The 22,949-nt window shown below is 39.7% G+C and overlaps 2 protein-coding genes across 3 annotated transcripts; one reads left to right on the forward strand and one right to left on the reverse strand.

Moving 5' to 3' along the window:
* Positions 1–1,888: 1,888 nt before the first annotated feature.
* LOC117227200 (uncharacterized) lies at positions 1,889–19,065 on the forward strand. Of its 2 annotated transcripts, XM_033482220.2 has the most exons (12): positions 1,889–3,611; positions 3,678–3,805; positions 7,447–7,722; positions 9,064–9,214; positions 12,286–12,991; positions 13,588–13,820; positions 14,480–14,668; positions 14,833–15,385; positions 15,451–15,524; positions 15,614–15,693; positions 16,076–16,319; positions 17,192–19,065. In XM_033482220.2, the coding sequence occupies exons 1-12, from the start codon at positions 2,675–2,677 to the stop codon at positions 18,865–18,867; spliced, it is 5,247 nt and encodes a 1,748-aa protein (XP_033338111.2). In that variant the 5' UTR covers positions 1,889–2,674; the 3' UTR covers positions 18,868–19,065. The 2 variants fall into 2 exon arrangements, with proteins under 2 accessions (XP_033338111.2, XP_033338110.2); XM_033482219.2 differs by having other exon boundaries at positions 1,889–3,805.
* On the reverse strand, positions 9,936–11,559 carry LOC117227201 (uncharacterized). The gene is made up of 2 exons (XM_033482221.2): positions 11,308–11,559; positions 9,936–10,607 (listed from the first exon to the last, which is right to left on the reverse strand). The coding sequence occupies exons 1-2, from the start codon at positions 11,551–11,553 to the stop codon at positions 9,957–9,959; spliced, it is 897 nt and encodes a 298-aa protein (XP_033338112.2). The 5' UTR covers positions 11,554–11,559; the 3' UTR covers positions 9,936–9,956.
* Positions 19,066–22,949: the final 3,884 nt, after the last annotated feature.

The following is a 22,949-nucleotide window of genomic DNA, read 5'->3' on the forward strand; positions in this document are numbered from 1 at the left end:
GCATGTATATGTGGCTAATGGATCCGAGTGGATTCAAGCCTTCATACTTTTTAATAAAAAAGAAATTAGCGATATTGTATTTCAAAATATATCCAGTCTACTCTGATACCTCGTCTGTGCAGCTACTTTATTAATTAATTATATTTTTTGGCGTTAATGTGTGTTCTTTTCTTCACCTGATATCGATGCAACAGATTCTCCTGAACAGTTCTGTATGCCTAATTTATTGTTTTATGCCTTAATTTGGTAATAATTAATGTTTTCCGGTGACCCTGTATTCCGCATAGGTGGACGATAGCAGCGCCTCTTGCGGAGAACGACCGAAGCTTCTTTCGAGGTCCGTACAGCGCCAATTGGTCCAGTGGCAAAAGGCTTAAACTATTAGCCAAAGTCGACTAACAGTAATATGGCGAACAGTTTGAGCGTTTTGCCGCTGCATCAGTTGGCGCTGTACGGACTTCGAAAGAAGCTTCGGTCGTTCTCCGCTAGAGGCGCTGCTATCGTCCACCTATGCAGAATACAGGGTCGCCGGAAAACATTGATTATTAACAAATTAAGGCATAAAACAATAAACTAAGCACACAGAACTGTTCAGGAGAATCTGCTGCATCGATTTGAAGTGAACAATAAGGCAGACGTGAACGCCGCAACATATATTTATAAGTTATAGATATATAATCTTTGTGAACTCCTACTGACAGTAATTCGTATCTTTTTTAGAAATATCACACGTTTTCATTAACAGTAGATTCTCCTGAACAATTCTGCTATCTTGGTTTACCTTTTAATGCTCCAATTTTGCCGTAATTAATGTTTTTTGAAAGCCCTGCATTCTACTCGTGTGACCGACTACTGGCGCCTCTTGCGAAGAAAGGCCGAAACTCGCCATATTACCGTTAGTCGCTTTTGGCTAACAGTTTGAGCGTTTTGCCACTGGACTAATTGGCGCTGTACAGACCCCGAAAGAAGCTTCAGCCTTTCTCCGCGAGAGGCGCTAGTAGTCGCTCACAAAAGTAGAATGCAGGGCCTCCGAAAAACATTAATTATGGCAAAATGAGAGCATTAAAAAATAAACCAAAACAACGGAATTGTTCAGCAGAGTCTGCTGCTAATAATAACGTAGACACATCCCTAAAAAAGATGCGAATTAATGCCAGTAGGAATCGACAAAGATTACACGTCTGTAATCTGCAAATAGGCTTTTCATATTTAAATATCGTAAATAAATTATATGGTCGTATTTCTTTTTTTTTGATAAACTTTATTGTGTCTTATTAAAATCGTACAAAAATCATACATAATTGTACTTTTAAAAAATGATTTCGCAAAATCTTTCGCACATTAAATAAATTCTCACAGTTTACTTAAAAACCAATCTATACAATTCGACTTTGCAAAACAAATAAAGGAACTGTAAAACTTCAACAAGCTTCGATTAAAAATTACTAGAGATTTATTAACGTTTCACTGAAAATTCATTGAAAATACTGCACTGCGCTTTAATAAACGTGCAGCTAAACACTCAATTAAAATTACCAAGCCGATCAAAGGACTCATTCGTAGGCGACGCTTAAAACAAATTGTTTAAACCATGCACAAGTTATGATAAAAATAGCGATTGGGTCTAAATAAATACAGTCTTTTCACCGCTACAAATTGATCCTAATTAGCCATTTCTAGGGCTCGATAGGGCTCAATCGAAGCGTCCACCGTGCAAATCCCGAGGCTCGTCGAACAATCGCATCTCCTCTTCTCGAATCTTCCCCCCCCCCCCTCTTTCGTTTACAAGCCGCGAGAGACAATTTTAGAGAATTCACCGTAATTTTTCCCGCAATCGCGCGAGCCCCGCGTTCGGCTAATCGCCGCGTCCGCAAAGACAACGGTCCCGACAGGGGGTTGAAAGGGACCGGAGCGCCGCGGCTCGCGCGCAGTCCTCGCCGAAAGTTTTCGCATAGTTCGTCCGAAATAAAAACGGAACAAAGTGATCGCGTTGGCGCGTGTGTCGGGCATTCGTCGGCGTATAAATACAGTCCGAAGGCGGGCATTTGCGAGTATTCGTCCGCCGTCTGTTCGCCGTCTATTTTCGACGAGAACAGGAAGCTCATCCGCTCTTCCATTCGACCGGCGCTCGCTCGCTCGCACGCGCATGCTCTCCGCTCGCGGAACGCCTCGTCTCAAGAATAACGCGCTCGCGTCCGTCGTAAATACGAACGCCGAATGCTCACTACCGAAAATAATCATGCGAGGACGCCGATACGAATTCGGACCCACTTCTTCCGCGACTCTCTCCGAGCCGTCGAACCGAACGAAAAATGCGCGCGGAACGGTGAGCCACGGGAACGCTCGCTACACCACCTTCCGTGGTCCCAGCGTTGACCAGCGACACCGCCGTTCATCCTAACAGAATCCACCTTGCTCGAACCAGTGCCACGAGTGCCCCGAAGACGACGACGAGGGACGAAGTGCGAGCGAAAAGTGCGACCAGAGAGGCCCGCCCGGTGGCCAGTGTGTTCCAAAGCAAGTTCGTTCGGCTCGTCGGTCCGCCGCCCGAAATTCTTGTCCGCGTGCTATGCCGCGCGAGGCGCGCTATTTATAAACTTACGCAACCGCGCGAGCCGCACGTGTGATTGTTAATCAACAAATTTGCCGCGAGTTCGAGGTGACAGGCCCGGAAATGGCCGGCAACGAGAGAGGCGGTCTGGACCAAAGGGCGGCGAGAGAGGCCGAGCGGCCGCCCGGTCGCGAACAAAGGGCGCCCCAAAGACCGAGGGACAGGCTCGACGAGACCCGGCTGCCGACACCGCCGTTGGACCCCTGGCTGAGTCAATGGTACCTGCGGAACGTGCAGCAGCAGCAGCCTAGAAGCCTGGACGAGGACGAGGACATGCTGGCGTTCTTCGCGGACCTGGAGACTCCGCCCTCGGACAGCCAAGCGTCGGATTGTCCGTCGAGGAACTCGACCGCGTCGACGATAACCGTGCCGAATCTGTGCCTCGAGGAGGCTTTCGAGCACCTGAACAGACTGTACTCGTTGACGGAGCAGATCCTGGAGCTGCGGCACCGCACCTCGACGTTCTTCAAACGCGTCCGCAACCTGGAGAAGCTGAAGGTGCTGCGGAACGCGAACCGCGCGCTGGAGGACGTCTTCGCGGCCGATTACGAGGACGCCGGCGACTTCTGCGAGGAGGACACAGGCTTCGCGGATTCTCTGCTGAATGCTATGATATCGAACTGCAGGGAACCGCCGTTCCAGAGACGCAACGTCAGAGTATCGGCTTCGAGGAGGGCCAGAGGGAGGTTCGACTTTCAGAAGCAGAGCTCCGGGGACGAGGGCTCGAAGGACGCGCCCAAGGTCTCCAAGTGGACCAGGGTGAAAGCCGCGTTCAAGTGGGAGAGGGCTTACGCGAACGACGCAGCGGAGGCCGCGGAAAACGCGACCGCTCCGACCTCGCCGATCACGCCGACCGCGCGGTTTCTCAGCGTTCCAGAGATCGAGGCCGGCAACTCGGGCAGCAGCAGCCCTTCGTTCTACGTCGACGACGTCTCCGACGCGGGCACTTCGTTCAGCAGAACCTCCACGGTTTCGTTGTCCAACGAGGCGGCCTGCGAATGTGCGAGGAAGCGCCGCGACCTTTGCCCTGCCCGCGGCGCCTCGCCTGATCGAAATTTACTTCCAGGTTCCCTGGGGGGCACGCAGAGTCATTTGGAGCCGAGGGCGAAGGAGGAGCCGAGGGAACTGCGCGGGAATAGGCGCAGCCTGTCTCTCGATCGCAATGTCGCGACGGATGCTGAACAGGCTAACGACGTGAGTTTTCCGGATATTTTCGCGGAGGATTCGCGAGATGCCGTGGTTTTGGGGGATTTTGCGTTGCATGCGCCGCGAGGCTCGCGAGAGCCGAAAGCGACTGTCGGCCATTGTTGGATGTCAGTTTCGCGGAAATGCAGGGAAGTTTCTGTTATTGACGCGAGGTTTGGGGGGGAAGATGAGGTTACTTGGGGAGAGGGGATGCGATTGTTCGAGACTTGAGGCTCGGTTTTATGGTTGCCGATTGTTAATGATTGGAGAAACGGGGTGCAAGTTGTCCAATTTTTTTTTTTTTTGTACAAAGTGGAGGAAAATTGGGGAGAAATTACTGAGTTTTCGTTGTATGGTGAATTTGGGAGAGCGTCGATTGAGGAGAATTTACTGTGTTTTCGTTGTACAGTGAATTCTCCCTAATTGGCGCTCAGTTTGGAAACAAAAATGGATAATTTGAGAAGCGCAGGTGCAATTATTCCAACTTTGCGGCACATTTTTGTAATCGGCGATTGTTTATGATTAGAAAAACGAGGCGCAAATTGACCATTTTTGTGTACAAACTTGAGGAAAATTGGGGAGTAATTACTGTATTTTCGTTGTACGATAAAATTAGGGAGAGTATCAATTAGGGAGAATTTACTATATTTTCTATAGTTGTACGATAAATTCTCCCTAATTGACGCTCAGTTTAGAAACAAACAATGGACAATTTGGGAAAATTAGGTGTGATTATACTAGCCTTGCGACTCGTTTTTATAGTTGTTGGCAAGTTTGGCTGATGTTTTCCATAGTTGACGAAGAATATCTCTTGCATTTCTATCGAAATGGAATCTTTATATATTCCTTTATTATAGAATAACGATCTATTTTTCTCTCTATTATATAAAAACGAGATGCAAGGCTCAATTAATCGTATCTTCTCTTCCCAAATTGTTTAAAATTTTTGTTTGCAAGCTGAAGGAAAATTGGGGAGAATTTACTGTATAGAGAATCGTATAAGTTTTCCATAGTTGACGAAGAATATCTCTTGAATTTCTATCGAAATGGAAACTTCACGTATGAAAATTTATTTTTCTCTCTTTAAAAACGAGAGGCTCGATTAATCGTACTTCTTCCTCCGAAATTGTCCAGTTTTGTGCAGAATTCGAGGGGGAGGATCAATCAGGGACAATTTAGGCACAGTCAATTAAGGAGAACTTGCTATAATCCGATTTGTCCTCCCTTAATCGCACAAACGAGAACATTTAAACAATTCGAAAATATTATTGCCGCATTAGCAGCTCGTTAGATTTATCTAGAGAAGAAATAAATGTCAACATTTATGCTAAAATTCTCTCTTAGACAAAATCCTAAACAATTGCGATCTTAGAAGAATTCAAGAGTTGTTAATACGTTCTCCTTAATTTCGTGAAATTATTAAAACAACAGGTACATTTTTATTCAACTTCGTTTCCTTATAATTAGTTAAAAGTAATTTCTCTTTTGCACGAAAATCCGCGGTCTACTAATAACTGCATTATTATGCATAATTGCATTATAATAACTGGATAATAATAACTGTATAATAATATAACTGCATTATAATAACTGTATAATAATAACTGCGTAATAATATAACTGAATAATAATAACTGTATAATAATAATAACTGCATAATAATAACTGCGTTATAATAACTGCATGATAATAATTGCATTTTGGTTGCCAGCAGATCGGTTACAGTTTCGACAGATTATTATTTGTTATTGTTACTTAACAACTTTGATGCGAGCACAGTTTACGAGGTACTCTCGTAAAGACGAGGACTAGGTTTACATTCCTCCGGTAGTATTGTTATTTGGGTATTTATCTTGTAGTCATAGTGCTCGAATGATCGTCGGTTCCTCGCTGACTATCGGCGAACATGTTGCGATTTAAAAATATCCTCGATAATACGCGCGCGAAACTGCCACGCCTAGCGAGTTAGTCCGGCCGCTAAGATGCTGCTAATTTAGCTATACTAACGGCGTTCGTTTCATTTCGATGTACCTGCTGCAATTATCACTATTTTATTTACCAATTAACAATATTTTAGAAAATAGTATCTGGACGGTTTTCGCGTAGAATTATAATGGATGCAATAAAGTGAGAAGAGACGATTAGTATGAATAATAAACGTGAATAAAAGTCACTTACGTTACTTTCGTTTATTAAACATTGATCGCTTTTTAATAAACTATTTAGCCATTCGACGGTAACATTGCAGAAACTATTTCTTGAGTACATGATCGGTTGCATATGTTAAATAAATAATTATTGGATTTGTCAAGAGCATCTTTAAGGATCTTTAAGGATCTTTCCAATCAATTTCCATAAATTATTTTACGAGAATGAAACGGAAAATTTCCAACTGGAAAATTCTTGAAGCTAAAAATACGGTAGAAATGTCGCTAATTTTTATGTAACGATTTATTCAATTTTAACGTGAATATTTTTTATTATTTAAAATTGCGTAAACACCACAAAAGCAAAGATCCAGCGTTCAGTTATATCGTTGGACATTTTCGCCGCAGAAATGATGTAATTAAACGAAGCTTCGATTATTAGATAATCGAAGAGGACGTGCCAGAGGCGATCGCGTGAAATCGATGCCGAACTCGTACGGGTTTTCGAGATGGAATTCGCTGTGAAACAAGTGAAGATGTAGCTTGAACAATAAGTTGAACCATTTTGCTAATTATAACACTTGAGGATCTATAAGCAATGATTCAGTTTACGTTCTCTTTTCGTGTATAAACACCGGATCAGGCAGATGTTGAACGCGAGAATTCCGAGCTCAAAGATCAAGGCTATCATTTTCTGCTCGCGATGAAAATCCGTATTTTAATTGCATAATTTTAAGGAACAATTGTCGCACGAAAATCTTAACAATTGCTAAATATATTTGAACGTTTCTCGAAAGATCATTCGAATGAATTAGTATAGAGTTACAAAAAGCTTAGTTTACATTATAAAGATCAGCGTGAAAAATGTTTGAACAAGATAAATATTTAATTGATTAATTTAACGAAGTAATAAGTAATTGTAAACGATTTATTAATTGATCCTTTTCTAATCGATAATTGTAAATGTCTCGCATGTTTTTCACAGTCAATTTAATTTTATACATAATAATATTATAAGTATTATTATTATTATTATTATTCGTTACTATAGTACATAATAATGTTATAATTATTACTATAGTACATAATAATACTATAATTATTACTATAATACATAATAATATTATAATTATTACTATAATTCATAAAATTATAATAATTATTATAGTACATAATAATAATATTATTATTATTAATAATATCATAATTATTACTATAATAAATTATCTATGAAATGCAGTTGAAATTCTACTCGCCTGCATAATAATATTACATAATAATATTATAATTATTACTATAATCCATAATATTATAATTATTACTGTAATACATAATAATAATGTTATTATCATTATTCACATTAAAATTATTACTATAATAAATTATCTATTAAATGCAATTGAATATATAAACATTAAAGCAAAGAGTATCGTGCAACAAATATCGATGTCCTTTCTCGTCTAGAAAATTGTTGAGAATCTTAAAGAAGTGATTTGATCGTAGAATGGTCCAGCCAAGCAGATTCGAGTCGCGGAAGAAAAGAATGGAACGGCGTGTCCGTCGAATGCAATCGACGAGAAGGGTGCAAGATCGACGCCGAAGAGGCCACCCCCGTCTCTGACGATCACGATACCATCGCTGAACGATGACATCAGGTGTGTGCCCTCCCCAGAATCTAATTCGTCGGTTTCCTCCAGCGCGCACACTCCTAGCGGGAATTCTCCTCTGCTCCGAAATATGCAACGAGAACAATCGTCCGCTAAACATTTTAAACGACAGGTTAGCACGTTTTCCCATCTTATACTTTACGACTGCGTGTATCGAGAATTATTTCGACGGAATTTTTCGGGGCGGTTGTTATTTTTAATATTATCATCGATTGCAACACGCGGATGCTGCTTTTTAATTGCATAAACCATTCGCAGAAATGGTTTACCGAGAGAAAAACCACGAAAATATTATGAATCGTAATCTCAGATTCGCCACGGACGTCTTTAAAGAGCGAAATTATAAGATTCTGTGAAAAGAGAATCGTAAAAAAAGGGGAAATTGTTTTCTCGAACGCTTTCCGGTTTATTTTGAAAACCGAGGAATCCGAATAAAATTTCGGTGTGAGCCGCGTGATGGGCCAGATCTCTATCAAACGGGAGCCGTCAACGTTTGACGTTCCCCCTTAGCGTAACGTGAAGCGTTGATCACCGATGACGGACTATTTATTTTCTTTTCACAATGAAGATACAAAATCTGTCTTGTAGCTTAAGTTTAAAGTTATTTTGTTCTCTCCTTTTTTAATTATTTCATTCTCTTAGTTTTACCAATGATTTTATTCTCTTAGTTTTACCAATGATTTTATTCTCTTAGTTTTACAATTATTTTATTCTCTCATTTTTCAATTATTTTATTCTCTTAGTTTTACAATTATTTTATTCTCTCATTTTTCAATTATTTTATTCTCTTAGTTTTACAATTATTTTATTCTCTGATTTTTCAATGATTTTATTCTCCTAGTTTTACAATTATTTTATTCTCTGATCTTTTACAATGATTTTATTCTCTTAGTTTTACAATTATTTTATTCTCTCATTTTTCAATTATTTTATTCTCTTAGTTTTACAATTATTTTATTCTCTGATTTTTCAATGATTTTATTCTCCTAGTTTTACAATTATTTTATTCTCTGATTTTTCAATGATTTTATTCTCCTAGTTTTACAATTATTTTATTCTCTGATCTTTTACAATTATTTTATTTTCTTAGTTTCACGATTATTTAATTCTCTGATTTTTACAATTATTTTATTCTCTTAGTTTCACGATTATTTTATTCTCTGATTGTTACAGTTATTTTATTCATTCATTTTACAATTATCTCACTTTGTCATTTGACAATTCTAGAAACATTAAAGTCTCTTTCGTGGGAAATTCTTGAAAAATTGACATTATTAGAGCAACATTTATAATACAAAATTATTGCAAAATCTAAATGAATTCGACCTTTTCATTTTCATGGGATCATACACCCTGTTACTCTTCGCCAGGTTTAGTGCAACATTGACTGTAATATTTATTTTTCTGTAATATTTACAGTCTTTACAATGCGTGTTCTCTTTTGTCCACACAGCAATCGGTCATCGAAGAGTCCATAGCATCGAGAATACGGGGACAAGATTCCAAATGGAGTAAGGTCAGACGTGCGTTCCTGACAAATTCTCCTCTTAGCATTCCGCCAAGTCCTGTTAAAGTCGGTTCAAGACAAATGTTCCTACAAAACGGTAAACAACAAGAACTTCTATTTTTACATGTCGTTGTAACTTTTTACTAGACACCGTTGACACGTCAAGTGCCAAAAATTCCCAGAAAATAATTTGATTAATGAGATAAATTGAGACGTTAAAATTCATCGTTTTGCAACCTGAACGTCTCGATGAAATTCCGTACGTTCGATTAACACAATTCAATTAATAATTGCTCGAACACGGTAAAAATGAATTTTCAAAACTGGTAAAAAATTACTGTCAAAATGTGCACTCAAAATGTTAACCAGCATAAACAATTCTCCCTAATTGACACTCAGATTCTACACAAAAATGGACAATTTGGAAAGAGCGGATACAATTATAGTTATACAATATTTGTAATATTAATATATATATTATATTAATATATCTATTTCGTATATATATTTTAATATTATATTATATTAATATGTATTTTTAATATACATTATATTAATATATATTTTGATTTATATTATATTAATATGTATTTTTAATATACATTATATTAATATATATTTTGATTTATATTATATTAATATGTATTTTTAATATATATTATATTAATATATATTTTAATATATATCATATTAATATATATTTTTATAATAACCGATTGTCAGTAACTACAACAAATTGTCCATTTTCGTTTCCAAGCCGAGCGTCATTAATTTCAATTAAGCATTAAAATGAACGAATCTCGCGCATCATTCGTCGATCTCGTTTATGCATCGATTATTTATTTGCTCCTCCCCTCAATGGCAAAAATACAGTCGTCCAAATATTTCGAGAACTTGTCACTCTCTTTGCTGTACGCACTGATAGCGTCAGACGACAGCGGAGCATAATATTTGATAACGGCCTGTTTGTACGCCTCGATTTCCTTCAAACTGACGTTCGCGTATCTCAATCCGTCTTCCAATTTCATCGTCGCGGTGTCGGCGTTCTCCTTCAAGCAGGTCTGCAGCTTCTTCACGTCCTTACATTTGCCGCAAGATTTCACGAGAGACTCCGCCTGACCGATGCAAATCACGGTGTCCCGTTCGACACGCTCCGCCATTTCGACCAGCCTTATCGTTCGCGCTATCAGGTCGCACCGAAGCGTTTCAAGATGCATTCGAGCCCGATCGTTCATCGACATCGCGCGTTCACGTTTCTTCGTGGCGATCGCAACGTCCAAGCCCATCAGCCGGTTCAACTTCTCCTCGTTGACCGAACGCAATCGCTTCAGTTGAGATTCCTCCTTGTGCTTCATCGACGCTATGTAACCGTTCAGCTCATTTATGGCGGACGTCGATCTCTCCTTCACTGTCTTCAAGAACGCATCCCCCTGCGACCTTATGCTCTCCCGTAGCTTCGTGTACTCGTCCAGAGTCGTTTGTTCCTTGCACTTGAAATTCAAGGAATAAGTTAATAAGTGTTGGAGCAGAGCGTAAATAATTGCATGAACTAAATAATTAATTCAACAAAGCCTAAATAATTATTTGAGCCGAATCTAATTGTTTGTATAAGGTCTAGATAATTATTTGAATAATGCCTAAATAATTATTTGAGTGGAGGCTAAATAATTATTGGAGCAGAGCCTAAATAATTATATGAACGAAGACTAAATAATTATTTGAGCAGGGTCTAAATAATTATAGAAATAGAGCCTAAATAATTATTTGAGCAGAGTCTGAATAATTATAAAATTAAAGCCTAAATAACTGTACGAATAAAGTCTAAATAATCAATTGAACAAAGTCTAAATAATTATTTGAATAGAGCCTAAATAATTATCTAAGCAGAATCTAAATAATTATAAAAATAAAGCATAAATAACTAATTGAGCAGAGTCTGAATAATTATAAAAATAAATCCTAAATAATTATACGAATAAAGTCTAAATAATTAATTGAACAAAGCCAAAATAATTATTTGCACGAAGCCTAAACGATTATTAAACGACAAATATAACCAAACATCTGTCAACAGCCTAAATAATTATTTGCACTAAAAGGATTGTACTTCAATTGCTAGAAATTAATGGAAAAGGTGGTAAAATTCGATTCGATAAAACTAAATTTGTATTTTGCGAGTGTTTTTCATACTTCCGGTTGCGGGTAAACTTCTTTCTGGAAAAACCTTTTGCAACAGAGAACCGATTCGGTCAGTTTCGGGCATTTCTTAAGTTTCTCCCGATATTCCTCGCATTTCGGCGAGGAATGCGTTGCATTCTTGTTACTCTGGTGCAGTGCTGTGCCATTGTGGATGAGGTTGCGCGTCGAAACTCTGAAAACATTTGGAAATTTGTAAGTTTTCGAGATTATGTGAGTTGCTAATTTTGCCGTGAACATGCCAATATATTCTGATAGCGCGGAGAGAATAAATCGATTCATTGATTTTCGAATGCTGCGAAACAAATTCCGTTTGCGACCGCGAATTACAAACCGATTGAGTTATAATGCACTTGAATTACAATGCAATTGAATGACAATGCGATAAACTTATAATGTAATTAAATCACAATGCGATTGAGTTATAATGTAATTGAATCACAATGCGATTGAGTTATAACGCACCTGAATTACAATGCAATTGAATAACAATGTAATTGAGTTACAATGTAATTGAATTACAATGCAATTGAGTTATAATGTAATTGAATTACAATGCAATTGAATGACAATGCGATTGAGTTACGGTGTAATTGAATTGCAATTCGATTGAATTACAATACAATTCAATTACAATGTGATTAAATTACAATGTAATTAAATTACAATGCGATTGAGTTATAATGTAATTGAATTACAATGCAATTGAATGACAATGCGATTGAGTTACGGTATAATTGAATTGCAATGCGATTGAATTACAATACAAGTCAATTACAATGCGATTAAATTACAATGTAATTGAATTACAATGCGATTGAGTTATAATATAATTGAATTACAATACAATTGAATGACAATACGATTGAGTCACAATGTAATTGACTTACGATATAATTGAATTGCAATTACTTCGCAGTTATAATATTGCTCGAGTAACTCAATTCCAATTCTTCGCAACACTGCCGGCAGGTCAAGAGTGTTCGACCCCAGCCAGTTGCAGCGCCAGCGCGGAGGACCTCGAGCAACTGACGGCGTTGAACACTCAGTCGGACACCCAGCGTGATTACCGTGTCCTGCGCGAGAAATTGGGCGCCGAGTTTCACCGGAAGCTGGTCGAATGGGAGCGGATGAAGAACCTGTCGCCACGCCCGCAAACGAAGGACAGCGTCCGCGAAGCTGCGCCGAGTTTCGCGAACCCTCGGGAACACTTCCTGTCCGAGGAGAGGCTGTCCTTCGAATTCAGGAAGAAGCTTCAGGATTGGAAACGCGTGAAGAAGGAGCGACGAGGAAGCAACGCGTTCGAGCAGCAGAGGTTCAATCGTCGTCGCCTAACCGACTGGCAGCTGTGGAAGTCGCCCGCGAAGGCAGAATGCAGAAATCGCGAAATCGCGGGGCAGCGGGCCAATTTCGCGGAAGGTGTAAACGGCGGCAGGTCCCACCTGTCCGAGGACTTTCTACGGAAGATGGACGTGTGGAAGAGAATGCACGAGACCGGGAACGGGGACGACGAACACTCGAGGGCAAAGTTCAGCCGACTTGGGATCGGGTCTGGCATCGACGAAACCGAGTTTCTCACTTTGGAGAAGGCTCTCGCGCAGTTCAACCGCGACACCGTCAAGCAACGCAGGGAAACCGATCGGCAGCAGTCGGACAAGTTCGTCGACGCCAATGCGAAGTAATTGTTACGTTAGAAAATAGTAAAATAATAGAAAAGAAATAGTAAAATGTACTGCTCGAAAGAACTATAGCGTAGGAGAATTTTGGATAGCAGTTGGCCAACTTCGACTGACGATAACTCCGCGAGAAATGATCGTAGGGTGATGACGATTCTTTTAAATTAAAGTTTGAAACCTCTATTTTAAGATGGTATTCCTGGATTTTATGTTTTACGCGCCCTCGACACTGTAACCCTTCGGATGCGAGGCCATGTTGGTTATTTGGTCATGTTGGAAACTGCCAAGTTCGACGAAATGCACGGAGTTTGTAAAATTTTTTTCGGGGATGCTGTTTACAGTGGGAAATAGTTCAATTCTTCGCCTTTAATTTAAAAAAAAATAAACGTGGATACGATTTTTTCCCGCAAAGTTACAGCACTTTAAAGTCGCTCTGTAGTTCTTGCCAATTTTCTTAACGATTTCTTGCATTTTACCAATCTGCACACGCTATAAATGGAGGAAAAAATTCAAAATTCACTTCAGTGAATTAATAATAATTTAAAAATGTTGATTTCACTGTAATATCGATGTTAATCGTTTTCGCGTATCGTTTTAGGTCGTACGCGGATGCTGCAAGGGACTCGAGCTGCACCGACGAAGTTCTGGTGCAAACATCCGCCGGTTCTTACCGGTTCGAGGGTATATCGCGAGAATTCACGAGGAAATTGTACGATTGGGAAAAGTATCGCGGGATATCACCGAGATCCTCCACCTTCCGTCTGCTGGGACCTGCTTTCGATCCGCTTTTGAGAGAATCGGACGTCGAAACGCCGATTACACCGACGACCAGTGAGTGTTCCCGTAGCATTGCAACAAACACGAATTTTCTTCGAGTCTACAACGAATACTTCGTGATTTTGACAAGGTTTTTTCTTGTCCAAAATATCTGGCAAAAGACTCCCTTATCAAAGTTTCTTGGAAACGTTCTTTGCCCTCGGTGAAAATAACTTGAAATAAAGTGACGTGGCGTTGGAAATGATTGCTCTGTTTAGGTAGGATTTGATATAAAATTGTATTGCTGCAGATGTAGGCTGAACTTTAATGAACTACCATGGTGGATATTACGAATTATTAGGACAGTGTTCCTTAATGAAGAAATAATTTAAGAAATAACTTTGGAAATTTAGGAAATGATTTAGGAAATAATTTAGGAAATGATTTAGCAAATAATTTAGGAAATAATTTAGGAAATAATTTAGGAAATAATTTAGCAAATAATTTGGGAAATAATTTAGGAAGTAATGTAGAAAATAATTTAGGAAATAATTTAGGAAATAATTTAGGAATTAATTTAAGAAATAATTTAGGAAATAATTTAGGCAATAATGTAGAAAATAATTTAGGAAATAATTTAGGAAATAATTTAGCAAATAATTTAGGAAATAATGTAGAAAATAATGTAGGAAATATTTAATGAGCACTAATCCGGATGACAATGAATTGTTTAGAAGCTGGATCCAGTGAGCAGGTGTTCTTCAGCGATCGCAATTTGACAAGATCGAAGTCTGCCGACGACCTGATTACAAGAAGCAGTCTAAGCGAATCTTTCATACGTCGTCCGACGAGCCTGCAATTATTAAATCGCGTTGCAAGTACACTGGAAGATTCCGATGTTACCGGCAGTTTGCTACTGTCAAGTAAGTATCAGCGATACAAGTGCGATCATTAACGTTACCTTAAACAGAATACAACATCACATCATAAAATATAGCATCACGCACGGACAATTCATCCACCCAAAGTAATTAAACTGCATAATTCGATCAGAACCGAATTCGATTAACACATTTCTGATCGACAGGCAATCGGCAAGGGGTGGAAGAGATCGCGGAGGACATCCTGATGGACGATTCGGAGCCGGAAGCGATGATAGTCGACATCGAGGACGTGATCGAGGAGACGGCGAGTCCCCTGAAGCGAATGCAACCGCATCAAACCCCGGTGTACTCGGTTGCAGCCAGCGAGACGACTAGCATCGCAGTGCCCCTCGGAACCGTGACATCGAGCCACGAGCCATCCCCCGTGCTCTTCATCGAGATCGAGGACAAGCCTAACCGGAAGCAGCGGCAAGATCGCAGGAACAATTCGCCGCGAGGAAGCGATTCGAGCAGCCGAAACCTCGAATCGGCGAACGCGTCGAGCAGATATTCGTCGAGTCGGGAGAACGTGGACTCCGGATGCTCACCTTTTTTGGACGTCACGAACAGAAATAAGCGTCGCGACGACGATTCCGTCTGCTTCGCGCGCGACGACGACGCCCGCAAAGATCCCGGAAAAGCGAGCGACGCGATCGGCCGCGATCGAACCGCGAGGATCGCCGAGATGTCAACGAAACTGGAGGAGCCCGTTGAGAAGTATACGAAAGACGACACGTTTAAAAAAAAGGCAACTGTACCTTCGTAGATTTCGATATTTTCAGGGTGGAAGCCGTGCCTGCGCCAGCCGATGAACGACGCCCCGTCGACGGCGTCGCCGAAGAACAGAGACTCGACGGTGAGTTTCGACGGCGAATAAGCGATGATTATACTTCTGTGATGCCAGATATAAACGAAGAATCTCTAATACTTGTTTCCACACATTAGGGTCCGACGAATGCGAAACCGTTCGCAGATGGAATCTTGGAACGCATTCGGCTTTTGCGAGAAGCGTAAAAGAATCGACGGTAGATTTGATGCAATTTCCGTATTATCCTGGCGCTGAGAGTCTTCTCATTCACTGTCTGCCATAACATCTTCCGCTAACCAGATACTATTAACCAGCATACGTATAAGTAACGCGTGTAATACGTGCGTTGAAGGTATAATTAGTTCGGCGAGCTTATGAATCGAGATCGAGAATCTCCGTTGGTTTGTTTGTGCGTGACTCGACCGACCAATCTTTTTTTTTTCTTTTCCCGTACGATTGTTGCTTGACGCGAGTAGCTTTCGAGACATCGGAATCGATACTTCCGGCAATGAGAGATTGAGAAACGAAACGCTTTTTCATCGGGATTTAGTTTTACTATATAGCAGAATGAACATTGGCAAACCTGTCGGTACAACCAGGATTTATCGAGCGAGGAGAAGCACTGTAGGGAGGACGACGATGATAGGGAGACCGTGGAAGATGGAGGCAGCTGCCTTGTTCGGGACGTTGCCGAGGTTCTCGCGGAACCAGACAACGAATACGAGAACGTGAAGTCCGGGGAGGATCCTTATTACTGCTCTCTAGTCGACAGACGACCGGCGACCAACTATGAGACATGCGACAGAGAAACATTTTCCGGCTCCTTGGCTACTTATAAGTTAGGTCAGTGACCTTCGATGTCCGTGTCGCATGTGTTCTAATCGGAAATGCGTGGATTTCGGGATTTTTTGTTGATAAATTATGGGATTAGCGTCTTTCGTTCGACTTGCGTTTGCTGCATTCGACGAAAACGATTTTTATTCTACGCGAGTATTCAATATTTAATTATTTATTATTATTATTCAATATTATTCAATATTGTTCAATATTATCCGATATTTTTCAATATTATCCAATATTATTCAATATTATCCAATATTATCCAATATTATTCAATATTACTCAATATTATTCAATATTATTCAATTTCTACTTACGTTGTAACAAAGAAATAAGAGTTACAGAGAAATTTTCATAAATTTATACTATTTTATAAAATTGCAAGCACTTATTTTTCTTATAAGTGCAAGAAAAGCAGTTTTACTGATTATATTAAACTGTAACTATTTTTATTACATGACTATCGGGTAAATTTTTACCTGAAGTTACTCATCACAAAAAAAACAAGAAACAAGAAATGAATTCTCTTTGATCTCAAGAGTTTTTACAAGACAAAATAATAATAGTTCTCGATTTTCTGAGATATTTTACTGCCTCATAAATACGTATAAAATTCAATATTATTTGTCATTAAAATTGTTATTTATTAACTATTCGATTAGAACAATATCACAAACTTTTCGGCAAAGAAATATCAAGATTGTTACCAATAAATTATGGATTATTATGCTTTTCAAATACGCCGAAGTATCTAAAGCTTGAAAACAAAATCACCAAATTTCACGCATAAATATACCCCAACGATGCAAACAATAATTGTCCAAGATCTTCAACGTCCACTCAAGACTAATTAAAAACTGTCCACTGATCCGCAGAAAGTGCCAACTACGAGAACCTACGCCACGCGAACCAAGAAAACGAAGACCCCTCCCCGAATCTCTCTAAGCCGTTCAATCTGTTCAAAATCAAATCGAGCGTATTCGAGCGAATCCCGTTCGAGTCGCACGCGAAACGTCTAAGCCCTGGAGGCCGAAACAAAAGCCCAGAGGCCGCGACGCCGATCAAATCGAAACTGTCATCGGACCAGCTGAAACAACGGAAACTTGAAACAACATCAACGCCCATCTCACCGTCAAAAAGTCCCTGCAACGGCGACTACAATCGCAACCAAACAACGCGAGCCACTCCTCCAACAATAAACGAGGACGCTCGTCCGAAGTCGACGGCTCTTTCGGCCGTCAAAGGCTGCACAGGAAGCTCGAAAGCCTTACATCGATCGATCGACGTGCCAGCGGAAATCGATGCGGCACATATCCACGATCCTGGATCCACGATCGACGACCCCCGAGCCTTGAACAACGACGCTGGACGCGCGATCGAGGAGCCGGCGATCGCCGAGAAGCCGAAGAAGCAGTACTCGCCGACGCGAAACGTGCTGATGAAAACGAAGCGCATGATCTTCTCGCCGTTCCGGCGGGAGGAGGACTACAACTCTCGTCGCAAGAACAGCAACAGCTCGGACAGCGACCAGGCGTACTCCCTGAAGACGATCGCGAAGTCGAGATCGACGTCGCCGAAGATAAATCGTCCGGACATGCTGACGCGGATGTCGTTCTCGCTTCCGTGGCCGTTGGGCTCGTCGTCGAAGGACCACGAGTCGAAGGCGCCTAGGGACGGTCCGGAAATCGCGTACAAGAGCAAGAGAGCGTCGTCGTTGACCAGCGAGACCGACGTGTTCCGGGAATCGAGACTGGATCGTCCGCAGGGCGCGACGTTGTCGGAAGAGGCGAAGGAAGTTCCGGAGAAGCTGGAGGATCGATCGTCGATCGCGGGGAAACGGCAGGAGAAGAGGGCCGATGGATCCTTCGACCCGAACTCCTCGGATCTGATGCACAAGCTGCAGATCCTGTCGAGCGTGGTGGCCAAGAGGGACGGTCGCAGCTCGATCTCCGAGGAGCTGACCTTGGAGTCGCGTTCCTTGAGGATGCGCCGCGCGAAAGAGGACTTCCTGTCGCGCCGCGGCGGCCCGCTCTTCCATTCCGTCATGGAGCCGTCGACCTTCGACGACCGGAACTTCTCCGGAGGCGTGACTCGCGCTGATTTGGCGGAGAGAGACGGGAGAAGCGAGCCGGAGAAGTCTGCTGGAGCGTCGACGACGGCGAGGAGGAGAAGGGTTGAAGTGGAGGAAGCTGGGAAAGGGGATGAGATTGACGCGTCGAGCGGATCGGACGTGTCTCTGTCGGATCGAGCGAAGTCTGCCAGCACCGGTATGATCAACGTGGATCCTGACATCTTCCAACGGCTGACAGAGGCTGGCCGAGGCTGCGAGTCTCTGCCGAGGACGTCTTCGAGGCTGCAGAAGCCTGGCGGCTCGCTCGCCAAGATCGTCAACAAGTGTAAATTTATACGATTGATATGCGGCAAAGAGCAGAGCGATCTGAGCACGATCGCGAGACTGTGCAGGCAGAGCTTGCTGATCGATATTAAGAACGATTTCGAGAAGCACTGGGAGGATGACGAGAGGACTAACAAAGCACCCAGGGAGGAATAGATGCGTGATTCGATCGGGATCGCGGAAGAGTATCCTGGCACTGCTTGTCTGCTGTTGATGGGACATGAAATATCTATTGATTGATCATGATAGCGACGGGGGGAGGGATGAACGTAGAGCTGAGTAGCGTATTCTGTTACCTTCGCAGATATTTATTTGCAATTTATATGGAAGTGTAATTAAATGGTATACAAAGTACAGTTTTATTTTTTGTTAATTCACCTTTTTACTATGTTGGCTTGTTGGTTTTTCTTTTACAGTATTTTGGTATGGTTCGTATGCTGACTGGTTTGTTATTAATATTAGGTTTATGGAACACTAAAAGCAATATTATATTGTTAAAGTATTATTAAAATTTTATATTATTACAGTATCATTTAAATATTTTATTATTAACGTGTCATTGAAATATTTTATTATTAAAGTTTCATTAAAATTTTATATATTATTAAAGTATCATTCAAATATTATATTATTAAAGTATCATTCAAATATTATATCATTAAAGTTTCATTAAAATTGTATATTATTAAAGTATCAGACAAACTTTTATAAAAATTTATAAATATTATGTCATTAAAGCATCACTGAAATTTGATTTCGTTTCGTGAAAATAACAAACGCATATTTATTGAAAAAGTTTTAGCGATTTTTATCCGAATACATGTCGAATGAACAATTAAATAACTTCTAGTTTGTCTATTAAATAAATCTAGTTACTAGTAAATCTGGCTGAGATTATTTTAATTTGAAAACAATTTAAGCAAAAATTCTTAATCGTTTATCGTCGATTTTAAAAGTATTGGCTTGAAACAATTGGAAAACAGTCGACAAATAAAGCGTTAAGTACGAATCAATTATTATCATTAACCTGAAATTCAAAGTGGAACTGAATTTCTCGACGAATTGAAATGAAAGATATTAAATGAAAAATCGACGAGAGAAAATATTAATTTGCAAAAATGCGTCGAATGTTGCAAATGATAGGAACGCTGGGAGTATACGTATCGTCACAAGCAATCCGCGGCGCGCATGATCGTTTTGGTAATTGGGTTCGAGTAAGTAAGCAATTATTATATTTTGGCTTGGCAAATATTATAATAACGGGCTAGAGAGGTTAACCGGGTTATCTCAAATACGATCATCAGTCGAGGCGTTTTAGAGAGCGCCAAAACCGGCACCAGGCTGCCGCTTAGTCTTGTACCTTTTTTCGCGTGGCTGTTTGCTCGAACGAGTCTCTTTAATGTTTTCAAAAAACTCGGCCGAATTGCACGCTCATTGAATCCGTGTACGGTGTAATTTCTGTTGACGCTATTTTCACCGATATTTATCACACAGTTCACCGAATTCACTTCTCGGTGGCATAGAATGCAGAAAATAATTTCTATTAAAAGTTATTAAAAAATGTTCTTTAATATTTTTGGTAAAAATAATGTTAAATAAAAATTTTGAGAGGTGTAGTTCTACTCCTTTGGTGAAAATAATGTGAAATAGAAATACCTTTTCAATTTTCTATACGCATAGTAAAATTAATTTACTGTATAAATTATTGTATTATTTCGAATTCTTTATTTCTAGCATTCGCTGAGAGAGATAAATATGAAGAAAATTAATTACCTTTTCAGTATGCTGTGCGCATGTAATGAAACAATATATTTCATGAAAATTGGTACGTTCATGAAAACACGAATTAATAAGTTTCGGAGGAACTTGTATGATATCGCGGGAAGGAAGTGAAATCAACCAAGCGGAGGTTCCTTCAGCTTCAGCTGGAAAGCAACCATTCGAAGTTCCTTTCTCGCAGTAGGTTTCATTCGGTATCATAATTAAGTATGTTTGTTTTGCCAAAGAGGTGTGCGCACTTCTACTAGAAGAACAATTTGCATTGATCGTAATTTAAAACACGCATAATCCAATCCAATAAAATATTTCTTTTCAATGTAAAATATTGTGAACATTTCCTTCGCCGTGCTCAGATCGTTATAATATTATTTCCAATTTCTTAAAATACTTAAAAGATGAAATACTAGATTAATATAAAATAATATAATTATGGAATAATCTTATTTTGCATATTTATTTTGCATTATTTGAAAGAAAGAATTATTTCTTTGTACGATTTATCCATTTATCTAGTTATATATTAAGAAGAAATTTTTAGAAAATGTAATCACGCAAACACCGGAATAGAAATTACGAGCAAATATAAAGAGATCTCATTAATTTACCGAAATCTACGATCTGCGGCCTGGTTTGAGCAGTTCGGTGCTTCACAGTTTAATATACGTGTTAATTTCGCCACAGCGAGAATATCAGACTGGGAACGGTAACGTCTGTTTGTTTAGAGTCATCTTTATGTACCTGACTACACTTGGGCCCTCACTAATGAGTTAAAAACCTGGGCGAAAAGGTAGCATACACAGTGAGTTAAACAAATATTTGCGCAGTCCTTTTTTTCCGGAATAATTTTGCGAACGGAAGCATATTGTTGATTTTTCAGTATCTGGAAATATATTGTTCTTAGATATTATAATATTGTACTATTATATTGTAATATTAATTATATTATATATTATAATATGTACTATTAATGATATTATATATTATATTACAATATTAATTATATCATATATTATAATATGTAATATTAATGATATTATATATTATATTACTAAATAATATATTAATCGTAATATTAATGATATTATATATTATATTATTAAATAATATATTAATCGTAATATTAATTATATTATATGTTATATTACAATATTAATCATATTATGATATAACGATAAAATATTAATTTGTAAATGAACATATTTATGATTATACATTATATATTGCATATATATTGCATAAATAAAAATGTTCTGAACGAATCTAAGCAAATAGGAATTAAATAAACGAATTTCTGCAACTGTGAGATAAGTTTTAAAAAACGAATGAAACGAAAATTGCTTTTTTGTATCGCTACCCGTTTAAAGGTAGATCAGCCTCTTCGACTTCCAAGGGTGACCATAAAAAACCGCCGACGCCGTGTTGCGTCATAGTTCAGCTCCACGTTTATTATATCTGGAACAAGGAAGTTTCATTTCCAGAACGATCTCCGTTCCTTTTTTTTTTATTTTCGGAAGAGTTCCCATTTCGCGATCATAATTTGTTAATAATTGGACACTGTTTGTACCTAGGGTGGAAGAGATTCCTCTCCGCTAGCCAACTGGCCCCAGGTGTGTATACGGGGAGCGTGGCAGACGCGTGCTTCTCCCTACTTCAAGTCCTGTATGCAGCCGAATGCAGCGCGTTCTATTCTTCCAATCTCCCTGCGCGCTGCGGCCCGTGTTCTTTTTATATTATTTCCACCATTTTACTGTATTATTAAATACGTCTAAATGTCCGAATCGTTGTTAAAAAATAGACCGTTTCATTCGAGCCTGAAAACTCGATCTACACGGGATTTCGTTGCTATAGCTTTGAATATAAATACAAAAAAACATCTGTAAAATACAAATTTCACCTTCCAAAATTCTTGAAACATTTATCTTGAGATTTTGAGATTTTAAGATTGCCCTAATCGGAGGGAAACGATTTCTCCAATTACTGAAATGCAAGAAAAATTAAAAATTGTATGGAATTGTATGAAATTGTTTGAAAAGCGAGGATATGCGAAGATCCATCGAGATCTATCGATCCAGTGATCGTTAATACCGACAACAAAATAGGACAATTCGGAGGGGCGGAGGGGGGAGGAAAAAAGAAGCTTTCTCGAATTGCAAGATTTGCATTCCGGAAAGGTGGTATTTATTCCTAACGGAATAATACAATTATCAAATTAACCCTCGCACCCTCGCATAATTACTCGCGACTTTACGATTTAAGTGGATAATTATTGGGAATTGGCGCCCTCTCTGCTCGCTGAACGTTGAAATTTAGCAAGCGTCAGAATGTGGAGCGCCGGGTCGTCAATTCGAACCGTGTAATTTCTGTTGCACGTATGCATGCACCACCACCATCACCACCATCACCAATGCAATCGCCGATCCATGCATCCAGGCTCCAAATTTCAACGTTCCTTTCGCGTT

The sequence above is a fragment of the Megalopta genalis genome, chromosome 2 (assembly GCF_051020955.1).
Source record: "Megalopta genalis isolate 19385.01 chromosome 2, iyMegGena1_principal, whole genome shotgun sequence".
NCBI classification, from domain to species: domain Eukaryota; kingdom Metazoa; phylum Arthropoda; class Insecta; order Hymenoptera; family Halictidae; genus Megalopta; species Megalopta genalis.

Coding starts and splice junctions, on each gene's coding strand:
- LOC117227200 (XM_033482219.2), top strand. CDS start 2,675: ATGGCCGGCAACGAGAGAGGCGGTCTGGACCAAAGGGCGGCGAGAGAG. Junction 3,806..7,446: donor ATGCTGAACAGGCTAACGAC/GTGAGTTTTCCG, acceptor ATTTGATCGTAG/AATGGTCCAGCCAAGCAGAT. Junction 14,669..14,832: donor CGGCAGTTTGCTACTGTCAA/GTAAGTATCAGC, acceptor TCTGATCGACAG/GCAATCGGCAAGGGGTGGAA.
- LOC117227201 (XM_033482221.2), bottom strand. CDS start 11,553: ATGTTCACGGCAAAATTAGCAACTCACATAATCTCGAAAACTTACAAA. Junction 10,608..11,307: donor AAGTTTACCCGCAACCGGAA/GTATGAAAAACA, acceptor TTGAATTTCAAG/TGCAAGGAACAAACGACTCT.